The 23,545-nt window shown below is 47.6% G+C and overlaps 1 protein-coding gene across 1 annotated transcript in view; it reads right to left on the reverse strand.

Moving 5' to 3' along the window:
- Nucleotides 1-9,145, reverse strand: part of Galnt2 (polypeptide N-acetylgalactosaminyltransferase 2) — a 130,237-nt gene extending 121,092 nt beyond the window's left edge. The window contains exon 1 of the mRNA XM_036187695.1: nucleotides 8,941-9,145. Coding sequence (XP_036043588.1) covers nucleotides 8,941-9,063 — 123 coding nt within the window. The 5' untranslated portion in view covers nucleotides 9,064-9,145. The remainder of the gene's footprint in view (nucleotides 1-8,940) is intronic.
- Between the last annotated feature and the right edge of the window lie 14,400 nt (nucleotides 9,146-23,545).

Raw genomic sequence — 23,545 nt, forward strand, 5'->3', positions numbered from 1 at the left:
TTGGTATGTCTCTCAAAAAACACCCAAGTCTCTGTACGCCAGGTTAAGGTCCCAGTACATCATCGCAAGCTCAGCATCTCAATCTGCTGGACATGCCAAAAGCTTAAAAGCAAATACAAAACCAATAATCCCTAGAAATCCCATCAGGATGAGATGGGAACAGACAGTGAAATGGAGAATTCAGCAGGACTCAGGGGAGGGGTGTAGGGTTGGGGGTGGCTAATTATATAACTGCCAAGCTACTTTAAGGGTCCAGAGCCAATAGACCTTAGCACTTTTATGGTTTCCCCCATCCCTTGGGAAATGCTGTCACCACCAATTTTGGTGATACAGTGGGCAACTGAAAAAAGCAGACAGAAAGTGGCTTAGAGTGGTTGGGCTAAGAAAAAGTTTTGGGAACAGCTTACCCAATATGTTCTACCTATATTTTCCTTTATGTCTATGTGCAAGAGTGATACACAGAAAAATCAATGTCTAATTAAGTCTGAAGGGCTTTTTCAGTGAGTAGAAAATAAAAGCTTTAACTGATAGAAATCATGTTATTCTGCTCAATGGACAGTTTTTTCTTTCCTAGTGGCACATAAACTACAGAGTATTTTACAAAGAGGGGAGCCTTAGAGTTGATGAAAAAGGCTTACAGGTAGAGTTAAACCAGTGGTGACCAAAAGTGAGCTAGGAAGGCCAACTGCCAAGGCGGGGTGGGAGGGGACAGAGAGGAGGTGGCCTCTGGAAGCAAAGGGTCAGCAAATGGGTCAACAGGAAAGCACAAGGCAGTCAGAACAGGACAACCAGGCCTTAAGGCGTCCCATGCTAGGCCAAGCAGCTCTGTGCCAAGGCAGCCACACCAATTCCCAGCATGAGCATCTATACTCGCTCCAGACCTAGAGAGAGCTTAATTTATAGGCAGTTTCAAGTCCAAGTCTTTAATTTGCACGAGCTCCTCAAGCTCCCATCCCAAATGATTTGACTGAGAAAGACCTTTCATCAGTTGGTTTTCCAAAGCAAGGAATCAAAGGTCATACCTTGGCTGGCCTTCCAGAAAGATGTCAGAAGCTACTACAGCATTCCTGACACTGAAGGCCTCCATACTGCCTGTCCTGGGCTGACACATAGTCACTCTAGCTGTTCCTCCAGAAGTACCCAGAAGCCCCCATGTAACAACCCCCTCCACCAAAGATACCTGCCTGCCCTGGGAATACAGTTGGCAGATGGCTCTCACCTGGGGAACCTGCAGGAGTTATGTTTTTTACCAGTAGATGTCCAGACAGTGAAGTCACAGCTTCATCTTGTTTTCCACAAACACCAGATTCCAGAGCCTACACTACCAAGTGCCACCTTTCCAAAGCAGGTTCTGGCTTCTGCCCACTTGTAAATGATGAGCAATCCCACATGCACCTCCAGCTGCTTCTGGGGTTGGAGCAATAATGGAGACCCTTGATCACAAAAAGATAACTCCCTGAGCTCTGACATGTGGGAACAACTCTGTAAATTCACGCTGTCCTTTCATAGACCCTAAACCATGAACTGCCACCCTGCCTGCCCTGCTGCACCTCACAGACTGGCTCAGGAATCCAGAGACTATCCCACAGCACACCCTAGGCTAGTCTACCACACACTGAACTATAGGTGTCTTGTGGAGCTGAGAGCCATATGAGAGGAAGGGGCCAGGGTGTGGCAGGGAACATGGCATTCATGCAGGTACATGAGATAACCAAGTGAACAGGAACAGAAAGACCAGGCTTCCCTGTGATAGAGGAGCCACTCTGTGGGCAGACTACAGGCAATGACCCCTGGAAACTGGTTCATTCTATTCACTGAGCAGAAGATGAGGATGGGCAGACAGGCTGGGCACTGAGGAACCTGGGGGCCTCAGGAGCAAAGGAAGCCAGAGGCTGGATTCACACTCTCCATGACCCACATGTCCTCTGCCCCATACCCTTACACTGCTGTTCCCCACACTACCCTTCATCTTGTACTATCTGCTGTCTGCCCCCACACCTCCTTACCCCAGTAGAGGAATGGATCACAGTCTGCTGGGTTCTCAAAAGGGTTCCATACACAGCTATGCTGGGCACACAGGGAATCTCAAGAGACACTTGGGAAGAGAATGAAAGGCACAGACCCTGGTCTCATCCTCCTGGGCAGTGTGGCATCGAGGATAGCTGCTTCAGGTCAGGCCAGAGCCTGCAAGGAAGAGGGTAAATCTAATGGTAGACAGGAAGAAACCCAAGATAAGGCAAGAAGCCTGCCATTGCCATTACAGCGAGCATTCAGGCTACGTGGTTCCTTCCCAGAGTCACTACAGCAGTAAGAGAAAGGACATTGGCAATCAAGGAAGGAGTCTAGGAAGCCTTGGGGAGGGGGTCACGTCCACATCCTGACAATGGGAAGACCTCAGAGACAGGAGCCACCACAGCCCACACACCACAAGCTCCGTGACCCTGGAAGAGCCTCTTGCCTTCCCTACCCTTCAGTTTCTTCAGTAATAGGATAGAAACTTTAAGGACATACATGGCATGCAGCAGGTACCAAGCACGCATCTGTTAGATTTCAAAACTTAGTACTCACCCAAGCACACCCTAAAGGGGGCCACCACAGACCTCAGAGAGTGGCCCAGCCACAAAGGTTCAGGGAGAAACAGCACAAAGTTAATAGTGCCCTCAACACGTGGGTCAATTCTTTCCCATGCCCTGGTAGCATCTGGTATAACCTATGAGGGGTGTTGGTACCCAGTGTGCAGAGGTTGGCAATGCTGTGAATCTCCCGTGGTGGAGAGGGTAGATGCTGTGAAGATACATCCTCCAGCCCCAAAGCTAGCCCAGCTGAGTATGAGAAACCCCAAACAATGCAACCACTGCCCCCCACAAAGACAAACACTACAATCCAATGGCCCTGTGTTTTCCTTTCCATGCAACCCTCTTCCTGGAAAGAGACAGGTCCTTGAAAGACCAAGTGGCCTGAAGGAGACCGTTTACTCCACTGGGCACTTTTAGGAGGAAGGGGCCAGTCACAGGATGACAGCCTGCAAGGATAGGTTGGGCCATGGTGACAGGTACAGCTGGCCCCAGACAGCCACCCTCCACTGCAGCTTTGTCAGAAGCAGCTTCAGAAAGACATACGGCTCCAAGAAAAACTCAAAACACAGCTCCACAATGAAGATCTAATAAGAGGGCCTGTTTTTCTACATATCATCCAGATGAATCACAGCTGTCTACACGTCAGCATGCTAAGAAACTCAATCTGTTCATCATGACACACACTTCCTAGGCCAACACTACTGGACAGAATTAAGTATAGACATGTCAGCTTTACAGTCTAAACCATGCCAGAAGAGAGCTGGACAGCTCCAAAGCCGCTCCAGGCACCAGAACCTAAAGAAGCAAAGGGTTCCAGCAGGTGAGCTGATTGGTGTTGAAACCTGTTACCTCACCCCCAATGCCACCCCCACCTTGGAAATGGGCCTATAGTCTCTGGGGAGGGAGGTATGGAGGCCTTCTAGACTAAGGTATGCACTCCAGAAGAACCTCTGAGCCTGGGGTTAGTCCTGAATATAATGATCAGGGTCAAAGGTTGGGGAGTCCAACCCAGAGAAAACAGGGTCAAGTTCTGCCCAGGTCAGGAGAGGCTGTGGTGAGCTCCTCTGGCATATCAGAGTAACAGTGGCCATCCGGCTAGGACAGCTGCTTACCTGGCTCAGCTGTCCTGGCAGCAGCTCCTCGGGCAGCCTTTGTGTCAGGAAGGAGCTGAGACCATGTGGGTGGGGGAGCACTGCTCCAGGGGAGGCCAGGCCTCCAGTCACTGACAGGGCCGGCAGCTCCAACCCTCAGCGTCTGTTCTGACAGGACAGACAAGTGACAGGGGCCCTACTGGGTGACAGGTCCACCCTTGCTGCTGGATGTGGGGAGAAGGGCCAAGAGGGAGACTGACTTTCTCAAAACTACAGGGAGAGTGGGCAGGGAGAGACAAGCAACTAGAGCCTAGGGGGTGGGGCTCTAGGTGCTTAAGACAGTGGTACCAGACTGTATGACCTGGCTACATACATGACTCCCCTCTGCCTAGCCAGCAAATCTCAGTGTCACCCTCAAGCCAAGCTCTCAAACAGACTGTACAAGGAGGAAATGACAAGGTCTTGGGGGAGTGGGCTTGGCCAAGGCCCAGGTTTCTCCTTGTGCATTCATGTGGGCCTGCAGGAGACTCCTCAGAAGCCTTCCTGGCCTCTGCCTGAGCCTCCACTCAGTGGAAGCAGCCACTTCTGAACATGACTCTGGGCAGGGGCATCACAGCACCCTTGGGCTGACATCATGTTCCTTCCTCTCAAAGAAACACAGTACCCCGAAACCTGAGATTACAACAGCAGCAGGGAAGCTTCAGGCACCGGTCTTCCCAACCTCAGTGTTCTTCCTAAGATACAAAGGGCAGCAAACAAGCGCCACCCCACCCCTCACCTCCAACCCCACCACTCCTTTTCTTCCAGTCATGCTGGGGAGATCACAGCAGGCTAAAAGCCTCAGAAAAACTCCCCTTGCTCCTAGGGTCCTGTCACCCCCCATCCCACAGCAGTTAGTCCTGCACTCCCAAGCCGCTGGTAAACAGGTTCATTTTCACCTTTGCTGGAGGCCCAGGGCACAGCTCATCATCTTTGTAGTGTTTACAGGTCACAACCTGTTTCTATTGTTTGCACTCTCACAGGCAGCCAAACGGAATTGCGGCACAGGGGACTTTATTTTCTTTAAGGAGGTTAATCTTACTATGTAGATGAGGCTATTGCTGGACTTTCCCTGGCAGTCTTCCCACCTCCACTACAATCCCAATTGTTGATTTGAAGCAGGATCTCACATAGCCCAGGCTGGCCTGCACTTGAATGTGATATGTAAGAAAAGGTGACCTTGAATTCCTGATCCTCCTGCTGCCACCTCCCAAGTGCTAGCATGACTGGCCTATGTCATCATACTTAGTGCAAATGGCCTTTCTGAAACTGCACACTTATCATTGGCAACCTGCTGGCACAGGTAACAACACTGTGCACGGCAGCCTCTGGTTAGCCTTCAATAATCACAGCTACACTTCCTGACAAGGGATCAGGGAAGAGAGCGAGCTTGGAGCCTACCCTGCCAAAACTCAGGTGCACCTCCAGCCCTCTCACCACCATGGACTTTACCCTACACACCTCACCTGCTTTCTGTACTGGCAGTTGGCTACCGGGAACGCTATTATGACACCACAGCTGGGTACAGAGCAGGTGTGAGTGTCCCCAGCATTTTCCCATAAATGCTAATTAACAGCATCCAAGATTCCAGTGCAAACCCAGAAGGAACCCTGCAGACCTGTTCCTCAGGAAGTATGCAGAGAAGACATCAGTACACACAGTCAGAAACCCTCACATGATTCTAGCTCACTCCGTTTTCAGGGTTGGGGGTTTTTCTCTGCTGCTTTCTTTCTTTCTTTTTTTTTTTTTTTTTTTTTTTTTTTTTGGTTTTTCAAGACAGGGTTTCTCTGTGTAGCTTTGCGCCTTTCCTGGAACTCACTCTGTAGACCAGGCTGGCCTCAAACTCACAGAGATCCGCCTGCCTCTGCCTCCCGAGTGCTGGGATTACAGGCGTGTGCCACCACCACCCGGCACTCTGCTGCTTTCTTTCCTTCTTTCTGTATCAATTATTCAGCACCAATAAAAATTTTTAAAAAATTAAAAAAAGAAGAAGCCATGGTATAAGGATGCTAATCTCCCAGTGTCATGATGAGAGAGTAGAGAGGCAAAGACGAGCAGGGAGGGAGGGAGGGTCCCTAAGCAAAAGGAAGAAAACGAGATGTCACTTGGCACCAGTGGAGTCATTGTGCTACCTCCCTCCAGATGCATGTCTAACTGCCTGCTCAAGATGGTACTGGTTCCTCCAAATCAGCCAAATGAACTAGGAGCCAGCTAGTCATGGGAAGCCCTCTATAGGACAGCATAGCCCCAAGTCCCTTCTACTTTTATATCCTTCTGTACTTCCACTAAGTGTCCCCACCAGAGGTCCCTTCCTAGTTCTAAGAGAAGCCCCTCCCCCAGTGCTTCCTGCAAGAGCCCAAATGCCAAACACCTGCACCTGAGACCCAGGGCATGGATGCAGCACAGGTCCCAGCTCCCAGGAAGAGTGATGGGCAGTCCACCAATGGGGCCTGTAGTCTCAGCTGAGCTCACTGCTCTCCTACTGGGAACCCTTCCTGCCACTACACTTCAGCCAGAGGCAGCTTCCTTTCAACAGAAATCCTTTCCTCGCCTCCCATCCACTGCCAGCATACCAGGGCCCCAGGGAAACTTAACATGATTAAAATTTTAAAGCATTTAAGATGCTCAAAGGGAAGGCATTCTTGAAGTGCAAATCATCAGTTTAGGAAGGAAAGAGTAAATATGGCAGGGGGAGATACCTATACAAATGAAATGCAATTTTAAACATTATGCATAAATTGCTTTAACATGGAGCCTCAGCATTGCGGAATCACCACATTGAGTGCCCAGTTTTCCAGCAAATGCTGACAGTTGGTTTTCAATTCCTTAGTTCATTCAATCTGTAGTCTGAGGTGAGCGGACTTTCTGGGTTCTGCTAAATGGGGAACAGCAGTTCTGAGAGGAGTTGTTTAGCAGCCCGGGCACACAGTGCAAAGCCTAGCCTGGCTGCTGAAGCAGCAGAAATCCTGACAGGAAGCCCTCAGACAGTCCCCAAAGCACAACCCTGAAGCTTGGAGCCCCATGGGGAAAAAACACCAGGGTATGAAGAAACTAACTGAAGACAGAACAAGAGCTGGGCTATGAACAGTACCAAACACAAGAAGAAACACAGCCTTCTTATCCCCCCCAAAAATCCCCAGAACAAAAGCCTACAGGCTTTCAATAACCCCGCTCTTCCTTTCACATTTCACATTCATGTTGAACAAGCTAAACAAACCACACATTTTCTCTCATCATGAGGATGAACTAACTAAATGCAGGGAGCCTTCCAGTGTTTAAACCCACGAAGGGATTCAAGATGGCACTCCACGGTTTGAGGGCATCCTCTGCCTCTATAAGGCTCCACCCTGCTTCCTTAATGAAAGCACTACTGAAATTTCCAAACCTCCTGTGTTTCCACACCTCCTCCTCCCCCTGCAGAGCACTAAGCCATGATACTTCCAGGCAGGATTACGTTTTATGGCTCACTGACAAAACAGAGTCCCAGGTCCTCAATCCATGTACAGCTGTTTACTCCCCCTACTTTCCTGCATGGTCTCCCTCAGATCACAAAGAGGTCTTGGGCTTTCTTCAAACTTAAAGCTTCTCAGAGGCAGAGGGCTTTAATGGGGAGACCAGCCAACTGTTTGCCCACTGAAACCCCTACAGGTAGGGCGATAACCCCTGGGAGGCTGATGCCACAGGTGCCTTTCTACATACCTGTGCTGATCCAAGGCTTTGTCAGTTTGCTTTTCTCTGTGTGCATAGGAAAAAGCATTGTCAGCAGCCAGGCTATTCCCAAGGTAGGGGACGTCTACTGGGGAAGCAGAGGTGGTACAAACCACACCTGCTCGGAGCCACTGTCATTCTCAAAAAAAGAAAACAGGGCTGCTGCCACCGCCACACGTACTAGACTTCAAAACTAGCAGGGGCTCGCAACATACCAACCACTCAGAAAGCAGGGCTGGGAGTTAAGTGTCAACTCCACACAAGCCAAGCACAGAGAAACGCTGTTTCCACTTTCGCTACTACAAATAAAAACGAATCAGGAAATCCTCCAAGAGCGGAATAAGACACTGCCACCTCCCTCCCTCCGTACCTGCAGCTGGGAATAACTTAAGATGTCAGAAGGAAAAGGGAGTCAGCCAAGTGCCCTTGACATTCAGGGTCCGACTAGGGGTAAAGTCAGATCAGTGACAGTCCTTCCTACTAAAGACCCTATTCCCTATCTCCCGCAGCCTTGGTCTACTTCCATCCGGTCTTTTCCGGTCATGTAGTGTCACTCATCAAGAGGGTTACAAGGCTTTGGAAAAGATAACTATGCTTTGAAGCTCATTAGCTAGTAAAACATCACAAACCCCTCCGGAGCGGATACAACAGCCCAGAGCAGACGCACCAACACACCGACAAGGACCTCACGCTCTTATGTCCAATCGGCACCCAAGCGAAGCTGACTGACGAATCGGGACCTTTGAGTTCTAAGCGACCAGTGGTCCCCGCGGCCTCACCACTCGGTCCTCAGCGCCAAACCCATGGAAACACACATGGAGGACAAGGGGTCTGGGGCTAGGAAAAGCAAGTGCAAGAGGCTAGGCAGTTCCCGCTGCTGTGCGGGGCCAAGAGCCGAGGTGGACAGTGTAGCAAGTAGGAAGGGAGGTCTGGCAGGACCGTGGTCCATCCTCGCTGCCTGGGTGCAGGGTGAGGGGCTTCGGGTGAAATCATGCCTGTGATCGCTGGAGAACCGGGGTTCTGGAGGGACCGAGATCCCCAGGATCCCGGAGCAGGACGTCAAGGGTCGGGGTTCGAGTTGGGCGCAGTGTGGCTCAGGGAGCACAGGATGGTCTCGGGTGACAACGATTCCCAAGACCCCGGACTAGGGAGTGAGGGTCCTGGGGCGAACTAGGCGGAGTACGGAGCAGGAGCTAGGGAGTCTGGTCCCTACGATCCCGGCACAGGGAGTGGAGCGCAGAGGCTCCAGCGAGACAACAGTCCCCAAGATCCTAGAGAAGGGTGGTATGTGGCCTCGGGTGCCCGCGCCCCGTGTGAGGGAGGCAAGTCGCTGGACCCAGCCAGAGCCCTGGGTAAGCGGAACAGGGCCGGAGCACGCACTCCTGGCCTGAGGGCCCGAAGGAAACTTGACTCGTGCGTCCGAGCCACGGTCTCCGCGGTTGCTGCCCGGAGCCGGGAACCACTGTCCATGCACGGCGCCTCCCAGCCGCAGGCCCGGGTCGGCGCACAGGCCTCGCGGCACTCACCTTCCTGCCGGCGCCGCCCGCGCCCGCGGCCAGCGCGGAGCCGCCCCCCGAGTACATGTAGTAGGCGATGCCCAGCACCCAGAGCAGCGCGAAGCACAGCAGCATCCGCGAGCGCCGCCGCATCCTCGCACTGGGCGGCCGCCGGGCAGCTGGCGGCGCGGCGGGCGGAGCGCGCGGCGGGCGGAGCGCGGGGCGGCGGCGCGGGAAGACGCGGCAGCGGGCGGCTGGCGGCGCTCAGCGCCCGGCAGGAAGCAGCGGCCCGGCAGCGAGGTCAGGGAGCAAAGGGCGACCAATCGACGTTGAGGGGCGGGGCGCTCGGGGGGCGGGGCCGCGTCTCCATGGCAGCGGTGCCCCGCCCACCGCGCGTCCCCGGGAGTGGCAGGTGGCGGTCTCTGAGGCTTGCACGCGGTTCCCAAAGACCTGGAATGGTCCGAGTCCAGTCTGCAGAGGTCGCTCTGGCCCAGCGTCCATCTCATTTACTATTTGGGCAGTACCGGATTATTGGATTTTTTTTCCCTTTTTTTTTTTTTTTTTTTTTTTTTTAAACTACGAGGTTTCATTCTATAACCTAGACTGGCCTCGAACTCACCATCTAGCCCAAGCTGGCCTCAAGCTCACAACACTCCTCCTGCATCGGACTCCTGAGTCTTGGGCTGACAGGCATGCACCACCCTGCGTTCTGAACAAGACTGAGACAGGGAAGGTAGATTTCAAGGAACTTGCTTGTAAAGATGACCCCAGTGGTCTAAAGAGCAAAATAGTGATGGATTTAAATAAACGTGAAAATGAGGGGAGAAGGATGGCAATTTATGTAATTTATGTTTTAAAATCTTTTCTTTTTCGTTGGTTGCTTCCTTGAAGGAATGAAGTGAGCAGAGGAATCCACTTAATAGAGCAGGCAGCCAGTTCTCTGACAGCAACTCTCTGGTGACTGTAACCTTGGCCATGCCCTTGTGACTCTGTAAGTCCCTGTGTCTAAAAAAGATTGTCCAGTACTTGAGAGACTGCAGATATTTCTGAGATCTGCACAGACTTCAGGAGGCGAGGACTGCCTAAGAGGTAGTCTACCCAATCCAGAGCAAACCAGGGGCACAAGCAAGTCTTTGCTACTAGGATTTTGAGCCTCTCCTGAACTCCAGACTTCTCAGAGATGAGGAGGAAGAGCCACTCAATTCCAGCAGACACCCACTCCAGCAGTCACCCCACTCCAGCAGACCTCCCACTCTAGCAGACACCCCACTCCAGCAGACACCCCATTCCAGCAGGTGCTCCACTCCAGCAGACACCCCACTCCAGCAGACATCTTCACATTCAGCAGATGACCTTCACTGCTGCCGAGATCTTAAGGAAGACAGGCTTGTTGCCATGGTAAGGAGATGTCCAGTTCCGAGGGAACTAGAGTCTGAATGAACACTGTAATGACCAGGGAAGAGATTTGCAAAACACCGAACAACAGAGGACAGGATTGAAAAAGCCCAGAGTCTTGGGGGAAGTCAGATAAGTGGGAAAAAGGGTCACCCTTCAGAGGCCTGGTAGTGAAGGGAATGAAGGGAGTGGAGAAGATGTGACAAACCCAGGAGAGACAGAGAAGAGCAGCCCTCCTCCAGCACCAGTATCTTCTTAAAATCGTACCTCAGCACCTCAGCAGAAGACAGAAGCGAAAGCTCCCCACCTGGAGGCCTGTCCCCAAATGCTTCCTAACTGAAAAGCTACATGACAGAAAGAATGCCACTGAAAAAAGAAAACAGAAAAGTAATCATATTTCTGATTGTGGAAAAGGAATCCTAATATTTCATCTGATATCTCCCACCCCATTGACTGGTGGTGGTTGTGTTCACCTGAAATCTCAGCGCTCAGGAGGCTGAGCCAGGGGGATTGCTATTAAGACCAGCCTGAGCTACAGAGTGAAACATGAGAGGGTGCGTAGACAGAGAGACAGACAGAGAGGTGGTTTGGGGAGATGGCTCAGCAGTTAAAACTTTGTCATGCAAGTGTGAGAACTAGCAGCTTGGGGCCCAAGAACCCACCTAAAAGCTGGGTAGGCTCAGTGGCCTGCTTGTAACAGTGCATGGAAGTAGAGGCAGATAGTCTCTGGGGCAAGCTGGCTAGCTAGACGAGCTGAGAATCAGCAAGTTCAGGGTGTAAGAGCTATCAAGGGTGGAGAGCTATCAAGGACCACACCATAGATCAACTCTGGCCTTCACACACACATGTTTACATGTATACACATGCACCCACCAAACAGGAACATGTACGTTCTGGCCTTCACACATGTATACTATATACATGCACACACACCCACATGCAAACATGCATATATACTTGTGTAATCCATACACATATTCACAAAAAAAGGGAAGAATGGAGAAAAGAAAGGAAGGGGGAGGGAGGGGAGAAGGGGAGGAGATTGGAAATGAAATAAGCAAGTACAGAGGTTCAGATAGAAGTTGTTGGAAGCTAGAAAAGAAGAGTAAAGTCATTGAATTGGACTCTCTAATGAGGAAACTCCAAAAGTAAAACAAAGTCAGTATTAAAATGTTAATCTCTGAGCTTTAACACCCTTAATGCCAGCACCCGGGAGGCAGAGGCAAGCAGAGCCCTGAGTTCAAAGCCAGCCTAATCTACAGAGCAAGTTTGAGGACAGCCAGGACTACACAGAGAAACCCTGTCTCAAACCCCCCCCCAAAGTTAATCTCTGTTGGGTTGTACCTCAGGGGTAAGTTCTTACCCTCCATGAGCAAGGCTCTGGGGTTAAGCCCAGCATCATCACCACCCTACAGCACTTTCCATTTTTATAGGTATTTTTCAACAACTATCATCTGGAAAATTATGCAGGAATAATGGAAATGCAACACTATACATGAAAGGTGACTTCATACACCTTGGGAAAATGGTGTGGAATAACCAAGGCATACCCTAGCACTGCTATTAAATACCTGTTACTTGAACTAGTTGAGGTGTTTGTGCCTCGGCGGGTACACTGTTCGCTGCACAAGACTAAGAAGGTGAGTTTGGATCTCCAGAACTCACATGAAGTCAGGTAAGGTAATGAATGATGGTACTCAAACGAAATTCTTTTCCTATTAAACAGTAACTCCTCTCCCTGGAAGCCCTAACTAACAGTGTCCATTCTACCTTTTGTTCTGATGATTTTGACCGTCCTGTCAACTCCTATCAATGAAGTCAGAGCTTTTCTCCTTTTGTGTCTGCCTTAACGTAACATCTTCAGGGCCATCCACACAGTAGGATATAGCAAAAGTCCCTTTCCTTTGAGGGGGAATAGCACTCTGCTATGGCACTATGCTATCCATTGTCTGTTGATGGACACTGGTGTCACCCCTACCTTTGGCTATTGTAAATAATGCTGCCATGGACATGGGAGACTTCTTTTTTATTCTTTTAGGCATGTACCTAACAGTGGAATTGCTAGATAGTATTATAATTCTAGTTTAATTTTATGAGAAACTGTCTTTGACCTTTGTAGTGTGTAAAGTGTGGTCCCATCCCAAGCTGGGGAGGTGGTTTAATGGTTAAGAGCCTGAATTACTCTTCGTGAGGATTCAAGTCTGATTCACAGCAACTCGCATTAGGCAGCTCACAACCACCTGTAACTCCAGCTCAAGAAAATCTAATCCCTCTGTGGACACCTGCACACACACACACACACACACACACACACACACACACACACACACAAATGACAAATTAAAGGAAACTATGTCTATAAACACAGGTAAGGGAAAGATATCCCTGGTATGTAAAAACCTTAAACACGAAGGGGGGACGTTTCCTAAGAAATGGGAGAAACTGTAAACAGTCCCCAGTGATGCTCCAAGAAGAGCCCATCAGTGTGTGCAAAGATGTTACATTTCACTCCTTTTCAAATTAAAACTACAGAAATACTATTTATCCCCCTACAAACTGGCAAAAACTCAAAAGCTTGACAAAACACTGTCAGCAAGACTATAAAAAAGAATAAGGCAGACTTCTATGAACAGATACACAGTAATTTCCAGGACATGCTATGATAGGAAAAGACAAGTGTCAGAGAGCATTATCATATGCTGCTTTTTATATAAAAGTGAAGGAAAATAAGAAAACACAAATATATCTGCTTGTTTGGGTAAAACACACACACTAATGATAAATCAGAAAACATTCAGACTGGTGAGCCAAAAGCTGGATATAGTGCCTCATGCCTGTGGATTTCAGCCCTTAGCTAAGGCAGGAGGACTGAGGCCAGCCCGGACTACATAGTGAGTGTCAGGCCAGCATGGGCTATCATGTAAGACCCCTGTCTCATAAAAAAGAAAGTGACTCACAGGACCCCTGGAGAAAGACACTGGGTTGGGAGGAACAACTTCTCTAAATCCCTTTTCTGAGTTTGATAATGATCTACATATTCAAAATCACAAATAGGGTTGGGACTGTAGTTCAGTTGGTAGAATGCTTGCCTTGAATGCATGACCTGAGCTCCATCCTAGCCCCACATAAACCGGATTTGCTGGTGTATGCCTGTAATTCCAACTCTCAGGAGGTGGAGGCAAGAGAAGCATCCATGCAAGGTCATCCTCAGCTACATGAAGTTGGAGGTCAACCCGGGCTACATGAAATCTTACCTCAAAAAAAAAAAAAAAAAAAAAAAAAAAAAAAAAAAAAAAACTATAAAAATGCAAAAATAAAGCAATGGAGATGGGGAGGAGAATAAAAACGAAATCCCAAACCATGTATTTGGACCCAACTATGTTGCCAGTGAAGAATATGAAAAGACAGAAGAATAGCCAGGCAGTGGTGGCATACGTCTTTGTTCTCAGCACTTGGGAGGCAGAGGCAGGTGGATCTCTGTGAGTTCGAGGCCCCACCTGGTCTACAGAGCAAGTTCCAGGACAGGCTCCAAAAGCTACACAGAGAAAAAAACAAACAAAGACCAAATAATGAATGTTTGTCATGGTTATTTATTTTTTGCTACGTAGCTGAAGATGACCAGGCACTCCTGATCTTTCTGCTTCAGGCTTCTCAAATTCTAGGACTGTTGGCACACACCACCATGCACAGACTTTTTGTAATGTTTAAACAAAGTGCTTGGACCTTACATCTCAACCTCAAGAATAAAAGAACTGCAAAGAATTTTGACCCTTTGTTATATCATCTTTTTCTCTAGTGATGGATTTAGAAATTAAGCTATCTTATTTATCATGACATCCAGCAAATCATAAAGGTGTTGTTTGGGGAACTAGGAATTCACTGTTGAAGAAGAGAGGAACAACATGGAATAGAGAAAGGCAAAGAATGTTCCTACTGACTAGATGCAAAGCTAAGGATAAGGGTAGGAACTCAATTCACACACATCCACCTCTATGCTCTATATTCAAGCAGTTTAAATACATGTTATATAATGTTATGTATGGGCTTTGGTCAGCTGCAGCTAACAACGATAAACATACCTCCCATTCTGTGATCATTGGCATTGTCATCTTGACACAGAGATCGGCCTCTGGGTATACTCTAATGTGTTATCTTGATTACATTAATTCATGTGCTAAGATCTATCTTGATTATAGGCCTAGTTCTCTAGGCAGGGAGTCTTGGACTGTGTATAAAATAGGTACAGTGATGTAAGTACAGAATGCATTCATTCTTCTCTGCTTCTCAACTCCCTCAAATACCCATTGCCATGGTTTCTCTGCCCTGATGGGCACCTGAACTGTGAGGCACACAGACCCTTCTTCCCTTAAGTTGCTTTTGTCAGAGTATTTTATCACAGCAACAGGAAAAGAAAGGAAGATGTGCCCGGAGCTCTGTCCCCCAATACCATACTGTTCTCCACTCTGAACTGTGTTTCTTTGGAGAAATGAGTGACTCTATTCCTGGAGGGTACTAGATGAGCCAAGAACATCTTGCTATAATAGAAAGTCAAAAAACGGCAGGAAAGAAAGGAAAGGAGCTAGCATGTCAGAACAACATGGGAGACAGCTTGCAGCACCAATCACCCCCTCTAAACCTAGGATCTGCTCCTCAGAACAAGTATTGAAGAAAACCTACATCTTTGAGTCCACACTGGTCAGAAATAGGTAAATATATGGGGGAGAGGAAAACTCTTTTTCAATGACTGCACACTGACTCTTGGGAGAGAGTGGAGTGTCACCACTGCAGCAGACACAGTGAAGGGGCTGTGGGTGTGATAAAGGATGAAGTAGATAAAACGGTGGCTGCACTACCATGAGGACCTCAGTTTGGATCCACAGCATCCACACAAAAAGCCTGGCATGACAGCACACATCATAATCCCAGCATTGAGAAAACAGAGACAGGCAAACCCAGGGGCTTGCTAGCCAGCCATTCTCCAGGTTCAGTGTGAAACCCTGGCTCAAAAGTTAAGGTGGAAAGGGTTGGAGAATTGGCTCGGTGATTAGGATCACTTGTGCCAGGCGGTGGTGGCACACACCTTTATTCCCAGGACTTAGGAGGAAGAGGTAGGCAGAGCTCCGTGAGTTTGAGGCTAGCCAGATCTACATAGTGAGATCCAGGACTGCCAAGGCTGCACAAAGAAACCCTGTCTCAAAAACAAAAAACAAAACACAAAAAAACAAAAAAAAACCCAACAACAAACAAACAAACAAACAAAACTTGTTGCAGAGGACAGATAGATTCCCAGCAACCACACTGAGGTTCACAACCATCTGTAACTCCAGCCTCAGAGGATCTGGGTAAAATGTGTGGGTTTTCCACACTACTGTTACAATCTTCCTTTAAGTTTTAAGACACTTTTTTTACTTACAGTGTGCTGAATTCTGACAGTTTGCTTCATTGCAAACCTGCACAAGATGGAAACTATCCTGTGAAGGTTGCACAGCCTGGACCTCTCGGTGGAACATGCAGTCAGTCATTCTCCCACGTGGTTTTCTGTAGTTTTGATGGGGCACGCAGTGAGCACTGTTACTTTGTCCTTTAATCCCTGCAGGGCACTGCTCTATAGCTGTCACTTACCATTGTAATGTTTTTCTGCTAGAAGTCCAAAGGGCTGTGCTTCCTGACTATGAGTAGTTGGGTGGAAACTGTTATTTGTATTTAGTAACATATGAACATAGCTCCAGAATTGTTGCTGCTAGCTCACTGACTACTTACTGTTGCCTGAGCCTCAGGGTCTTAAAACTGTGGATCAAGAATGAATGTGGGGATCACCAAAAATCTGGCTACAATGAAAGTTTTCAAAGTGATCAAGAATTCAGAATCAAATGTGTTACGAATCTGAGGTGCTTCTGGTAGTGTTTGCCTGTGTTGCATCATGAGACTTCACAACAGCCTTGGTTCTGAACACACAGCACATGCTCTTGTACTGTACATAATATCAGGCCATGACACAGCAACCAAACCCTGGAATACCTAGGCTCATTCAAGACTTTTGTATGTTATGAACTGAAGGACATTTTCTGTAAATGGTTTTCTGATTCAGTGGAAACATGATGGTTTAATTACAGGGAGCAAAGACTTTTAACATACTACTGTCTACTGTCTTTCCTCCACATGTGTCAAATTGGTGTGATCTTTGGGTTGCATTGGAATGCTGATTTTAAAAATTTGTGTTTGAGCTACTAACTTGAGTTTCATTCAAAAAATTGTTAAATGAATTTTGGCTTGGGGTTAGGACTGATTTTTCACCCATTTCTGAAATGTCTCTAAACATTCTCCCATTTTGGACTATGTGTTTATGTGAAGCAGAGTAGTTCTTAGCATTGACTACTATAAAATCAAAATATTCATCAACTCTGAAAAACCCTGAAGATGCTCAGTGTCCTGAAGTATCAAATATTCCACCAAAATGTAGTCTTTATGTAAAAATAAACCAACACATTAATCTTGTTAGTATGAAAGTTTTCTCTTGTCGTTAGTAAATGATAAAATTATGGATGGATGGATGGATGGATAGATAGATAGATAGATAGATAGATAGATATGGAATTGTTTTCAAGTAAATTTCTTTGTGATTTATTATTAGCACAAGTTTGAGTTGTATACCTATTCTATATACCTCTATCTCAGCTTGCATAGAAACCTCTCAGATGAAAAGTGGCCAGTCACAAATGGAAAAAGTTGAAGTAGCCCCGATATGAGCCTTTAGAAACCCTGAATAAACAAGCCCCATGTGGCAGGGCCTTTCCATAATGGTTGTCTTATTTTTCCTTTTCCTAAAATATTTCCATGGAGGAAGTAGATAAAATTATGATTATGTAGAAACCAAATATTTTGTGGGTGTAGGAGTGTGTGGGTGCATACATCCCTGTGGAGGTCAGAGATCAACCTCAAGTTTGTTCTCAGGTTCCATCCACCTTATTATTTATTTATTTGTTTATTTACTTACTTATTGAGACAAGGTTTCTTCCTGGGACCTGGAATTCACCAAGTGGGGGTAGGCTGGCTGTGAGCACAAAGGTTCCACTGGCCTTCATCGGCCCCATGCTGAGATTTCAAACATACACCACCACTCTTGGCTGTTTACCTGTGTCCTGGGGCTCAAGTCCCCATACTTACTGCCTGAGCCACCTCCCTAGGACTAGAATATTAAGCACTGATACTGGGTGATCAGAATTTTCCCCCTCAGAGTGTGAACCACGTGTGGACAGAGGCTTTTGTCAAGATATTTAAAAGTCCTTCCCAGGTTCTACTGCGCTCTCAAGAGCTGCTGTGGCTGCCGTTCATGAAGGAAACATTTTAATGTCTTACTATTAGGAGATACTAGTGACACCAGGCATGGTGTTGGCCACCCTCTGTGCCTGCTCAGAAGTTCCCTGTCGTGCTGTGAATGAGAAATACTTTATCACCAAGATTGAGGCTAAAGAATTCCATCAGTCTGAACCTGTGGACATGGGTGATAGGCTCACTGTATGCTGGGCACTGTTTGCAGTAAAATGTGGCCATTGCTGTTGTTAGTACAGCGTGGGGCTAAGCCACTTCCTGAAATCAGCTCTAAGTGTGATAGAATCAAAGAGTGTGTGCTGTAAGTAAGCACTTGACCACACTGCACTGCTAGGTATTCTGACCAGAGAGATCTGGAGCTGGTGCATAGATGAGCCCAGAACGGCCAATGGGCTGTACAATGAATCGATATGCACTTTCCATGGACAAACTGCTCTTCAGCAAAAATAAAGGATGCCAAATCCAGCTCATTTCACCCCAATGCTCTGTGAAGAGCTTTGAGAAAAGTTATGCTGTGTGCTGGAGTCTGAAATCACATGGGCATTTAGCCAGTCGCTGGCCCCCATTCTTGGAGCCCTGCAACTGGAACTATCTGTCAGGTACACTCTTATCAGAGGGATCTGCAGCTTCCTGGGATGTGGAAGCAACACTGCTCCCCATGGGAGGGCTGTCAGGCCATTAAGGGTGTCAGGTAAGCCCCAAGAAAGAGCTGTTCACACACTGGAAAACTGCTTTGTTTCCAGGACCTCCCAGTGTCCTTCCTGGAGCCTCCCTAGGTCCAAGACTGTGGGGAGGATGTGGCTGGAAGCTGAGTGGTCAGCAGCATGGTCCTTGTAATTCTGAATTGCTCTTTCTCACTGAATCCTCCAGGCTACAGGCCATATGGACACGAGATGAGAACCCATCCACAACAGCCCAACATTCTAGCCAGAAAGGGCAGGTCATCAAGAGCAAGACAGAGAAGATTTACTTCTTCAGAACTTTCTGGGTTCTGGGAGGTGACCTACAGCCCCCTCCATGTCCTCACTAGTTATTCTTACCTCCCCTCACCGGGGCCAAGTTTGCTGTTTTGAGGGGTTTTCTTGTCCACTCTTTTCCCAAGACTCCTCTTAGCTGCATTCAGGACTCAGAGCAGTTTTGCCTCCGTGGTGCCCAGAGGTCTGGAATACTCTGAACTGGGACAGGAGTCAGAGTTGTCAAAGGTGCAACCCCCTGCTTGCTTGCGTCTATATTCAAAGATGCTTTGCTTGTACAATGTCTTTCTTTTCTGGACTCTGAAGCAGAGGCAGATCCCTCTTGGCCATGGGCTGACATTCCTGAAACATCAGGAAACTTTTACTCTCCCCTCCCCCTGCTGTAGAGCCACCTCTTGCTAGGAGGCCCTAGTCTATGCAGTGGCCTGCCTCCTGTGCTTCAACCTACATCTCCCAAGTGACTCTGGGATCCAGACGACTCCTGGAGGTGACTGGACTCCCGCCCGCTCTGTGCTCTGTGCGATGCTTCTTTAAGGTGCAGAGCCTTCCTGGAGGGTGAGGAGATGAGGCTTCATGGAAGCTTTGGGCTGCCATTCTGGAAACTTCTTACCTGAGTATGAGCAACTCTGTCAGCCCAGAATCAGAGAATGTGACTGGCCTGTGTGAACAGTGAATCTGAGACAGGTGCCTACACACTAATGGATTTGTAGAAACTAGAACTGGAACTCAACCAAAGGTTGTCACTGTCTGACCTAAAAGCAAACTTCTCCAACTGGAGAATGAGTGGAAGGCTATTGGATTATGTTTTGAGATGATTATTAACTCCTTGGCTGGGCCAATATTATTGTGGTTACACAGAAAATGTCCTCATTCTCAGAAACTGTGTGTTGGCATATTTATGAGTGAAATGTCTTAATGCCTGCATCTTACTTTCAAATGACCCAGCCAAAAAAGGACATTTCTAGAGAACATTGTAAATATACTATGTAGAGACAGAGAAAGAAAGGGGAAAAAATGCATGTGGGAAACATTTATTGTTGAGTCAGGTAGAGAGCAGAAGGGAGTCATCTCTATTCTATTCTTCCAGCCTTTTATCTCTGCCTTAAGCATTTCAAAATGGAAAGTTAGAAAAAAGTCAGGGACAAACGCGGGGAATCTGGTGAATAGCTGCAATGAAAATAATTACAATTTTTACTGAAAATGAAAAAATTCTCAGACAGTGTGGCCAGACAGAAACATGCGGCAGGCCCAGCTGGCTGTCAGTCAATCAATTATTTTAACAGGTGTTTATTACTGGTCTGTGCTGGGCCTAGAATGTCTACAAATAATGAAACAGAAACGAAACTACACACTATGGGGTTCTCGTTTCTGAAATGCTGATGATCAAATTCAGCTCCTGAAGACTTCGCTCTGCCTGACATGTGCTGGGAGTGTGGGTGGGGGTGGGGGGTGTTCCAAAACCAACCAGCATTGCACCTCTGTTAGCAAACAGGCTTTGTTCCCAGGGAGGACACTTTCCTCACTAGATGCTTATCCAGAAAAAGAAATGATCCAGGTTGTTTCAGGATGCCAGACAAGATGGGTTTTATGAGGAAGGGGCCTTCAGTTGGAGTCCAAGCAGGGCCAGCATGAACATTATAGCCAGAAGTCTAAGGCAGAGGGGAGAACAGAGGTGGTCATGGTTATAGGCAAGTGAAGAAAGCATTTGGCCTCTGCAGGGTGGTGATTGTGGAGAGCCCTGGAGAGAGGGACTCCATGCAAACTGGAAGTGCCACAGCTGGTTCCAAGCAAGGAACAGGCAGTGAGCCCAGAGCCCCTCAGAAGCCTTGGTGAGCAGATTCATCCAGAGCCATGTCTAAGCAATGACACGGTCAGTTTAATGGGGTAATTACTGGGTATGTTTGTTTAAAGAGGTATGGAGGAGACAGTCCCATACCAGGCACTCAGGCCTGACTTCTCACTTGGGTCTGTAGAGCAAATAAAAACAGGATGAAGCCTGGCCCTCTGTCTTCACTGTACAGCTATCTCTGCCGTAATTTGGGTCACCTGCTTGATTCTGTATAGGCACTCATGGAATCTCTGTCTAACCTACCCTACCTCCCTTTAAGGCTTGACATAAGCCATTGTCCCAAACTGCAGTCACTCATTCTAGGAACAGTAGAGCCTCACAGGACAGATACCCCTGCTATGAGGGCATTTATCTATAAGGGTGAGGCTTCACCAGGAGCAGAAGTAATCATTTCCTAAGGACCATTGTCCCTTAAGCAATGAGGACTCCTTTGGACTGCTTTGCATAAACAAAGCTGAGATAATGATGGGTGGGACCATACCTTGACCAGGACGGCTTAATTAATACAGACCTCTGGCCCTACCTCAATTCTTTCTCTATTGAAACCTAAAATTCATGCCAATACCTCCAAAGACAAACTTTGGGGTCAGCAGACCTTTGTTCACTCTTTCCCACACACAGATTAAATCTCTGCTCTCGGTCTTCTGCTGTTAGCTTGTCTCGTTCATTGGTGTTTTCAGACAGGTGGCTGAGTCTTGCCTGTTTGAGCGGCTGGAGTCTGGACTCTTGCCCAGACTCTGGATTGGCTACAATTGCTGTGTTTTTCTTTGAGAAGCTAAGGGTAAAAGATTCAAAGTATCATTTCCACTGAGATAACACCCAGATAACTGCAGGAGCAGTTACTAAGTACCTGTCAAGTTCTATTCTGTTTTGTTTGCTTTGGGATTTATTTTTTATTTTTTTTTATTTTAAGATAGATTTTTTTTCCCTCTGAAATCTTGGCTGGCCTGCAGCTAGCTAAATAAACCAGGCTGGGCTCCAATTTTGGGTGAACCTCCTGCCTGGACCTCCCACGTACTGGGATTACAGGTGTGGACTACTATGTCCGCCCCAAATTTCACTCTATGTGACAACAATGTATCAGTGAAGAATGAAGAAAATTGACTACCTTCCAGCTGTGTACACACGCAGGCAGGGTGGGACTGTGGGTGGAAGGAGGGTCTTCTCTAATTCTTCAATAAAGACTAAGGATAACCTCCCAGATTTATTCACCATGTAGGAGTCAGGTGCCTGAGAACGAGAGATACTCATCTTTGAGATGCTGCACTATTGTTCTGCCAAGGCCAAAGATGGAGAATTGGAAGAACGAGGTGCCCAGGGCAAACTCCCAGACTACAGAATCCACATGCAACAGTCGTGTTGACAAAACCACCAGAGACAGATAGACACTGTGCACTGAAATGCTGACATGCAGTTTATGAGTGGGCAGATTGCTTAGAACAACTGATGTCGATGTTCTTTTTCTCCCCCCTCCTCTTTTTCTAGCATGGTTGACTTTGAAATAAATGTGTCTTATTCCTGAGAATTTTCTAAGGTACCAGTTGATAAACCAGCCCTTTTCCTCTAGGGGCTCACCTCCTGGTGCCACAGATAAAACCTGTACAGAAACAGATTATGGTGATGCATAAGTGTCAATGCTGGACAAGGACAGTGAAGAGGTCAACAGAGATTGTAAAGTGTCATCAAGGGCCGGGGATGTGGCTTAGTTGGTCAAGCGTTTGTCTAGCATGCTCTAAGCTTTAGGTTTCATCCTTAGCACTGCACAAGCCTGTAATTCCAGCATCCTGGAGATGGAGGCAGGAGAATCAATAGCTCAAGGTCATCCCTGGCTACAAAGCTAGCTGGAGGTCAGTCTAGACTAATGAGGCTCTGTCTCAAAAACAAAAACAAGGTTTGGTGGGATGGCTCAGTGGGTAAAGGCAACCGGAGTCAGTTTTATTTCCAGGACCCACATAGTGGAAAGAGAGAAATAACCCTCACAAGTTGTCTTTTGACCTCCACATGCATTCTGTGACATGTGTCTCGCCCCAACAACCACCACTACATATATAAATAAACGCAAGGAGATGATGAGATACAAGTCAGGTTGCCACCTGCCTCTCTGTGGGATTTCCCATTGAAGAAGGTTTCCCTGCCCCTCACACATGCTGCACTGCCCTAGACTTAAGTCAGTAGCTGATCTACCATGTCAGATGATGTGGTGGTTTGAAAGAAAGTGGGCCCCAGAGGGAGAGGCACTATTAGGAGGTGTGTGCCCCCAACTATTGTTGGAGGAAGTGTGCCACTGTGGGGTTGGGCTTTGAGGTCTCTTTTGCTCAAGCTTCCCTCGGTGTGACTCTCTGTCAACTTTCTGCTGCCTTCTGCACAAGATGTAGCCAGCACCATGTCTGTCTGTATGTTGCCATGCTCCCTGTCAAAATGATAATGGACTGAACCTATGAAACCATAAGCAAGCCACCCCAATGAAATGTTTTCCTTATGAGAGTTGCTGTGGTCATGGTGTCTCTTCACAGCAATAAAAACACAAATTAAGACAGATGTCATCTAGCAGGAGCTGAGAGGGGCTCTGACATCAGATGCCCATGCCACAGGGCAGCAGCCCACCTTATGTGATACTCACTACTTGCTCAGGTACCCTCTGCTTGTGGAATTACTCACCCTCATTCAGTTAGTAAAAGTAAGCCTGTTCTTTCATTTGGATAATAAAGTGAGTTTTATTCCCCTTTCCTTGTATTCAATTAAAGTCACGCATGACTTAAAGACAGGTGCTTTAGGGAATGCACAGCTAAGCAATTTCTATTTCATGCTGTGTGCACACCATGAAGCAGGGCTTTGTGTGCACATGAAGCCAGATCTGGCATCATCAAACCATATACTTTCATGGGGACCGCATCCTGGGTGCATCCCACTATTGGACCACATTATGGTCTCTGGTGTTAGGCAGTTAGATGTGGCAGATCTGTAACCTGAGTAGTGTACCCTGGATATATGCTGTGACCAACATATACACACTCTGGTTCTGAACTGGGACTTTGCATGGACATCCTGGCTGCTCTGCTGCTGGAAGAGAGAACTGCACTCTGTCAGG

Source organism: Onychomys torridus, chromosome 5 (assembly GCF_903995425.1).
Source record: "Onychomys torridus chromosome 5, mOncTor1.1, whole genome shotgun sequence".
In the NCBI taxonomy this organism is placed as follows: Eukaryota; Metazoa; Chordata; class Mammalia; order Rodentia; family Cricetidae; genus Onychomys; species Onychomys torridus.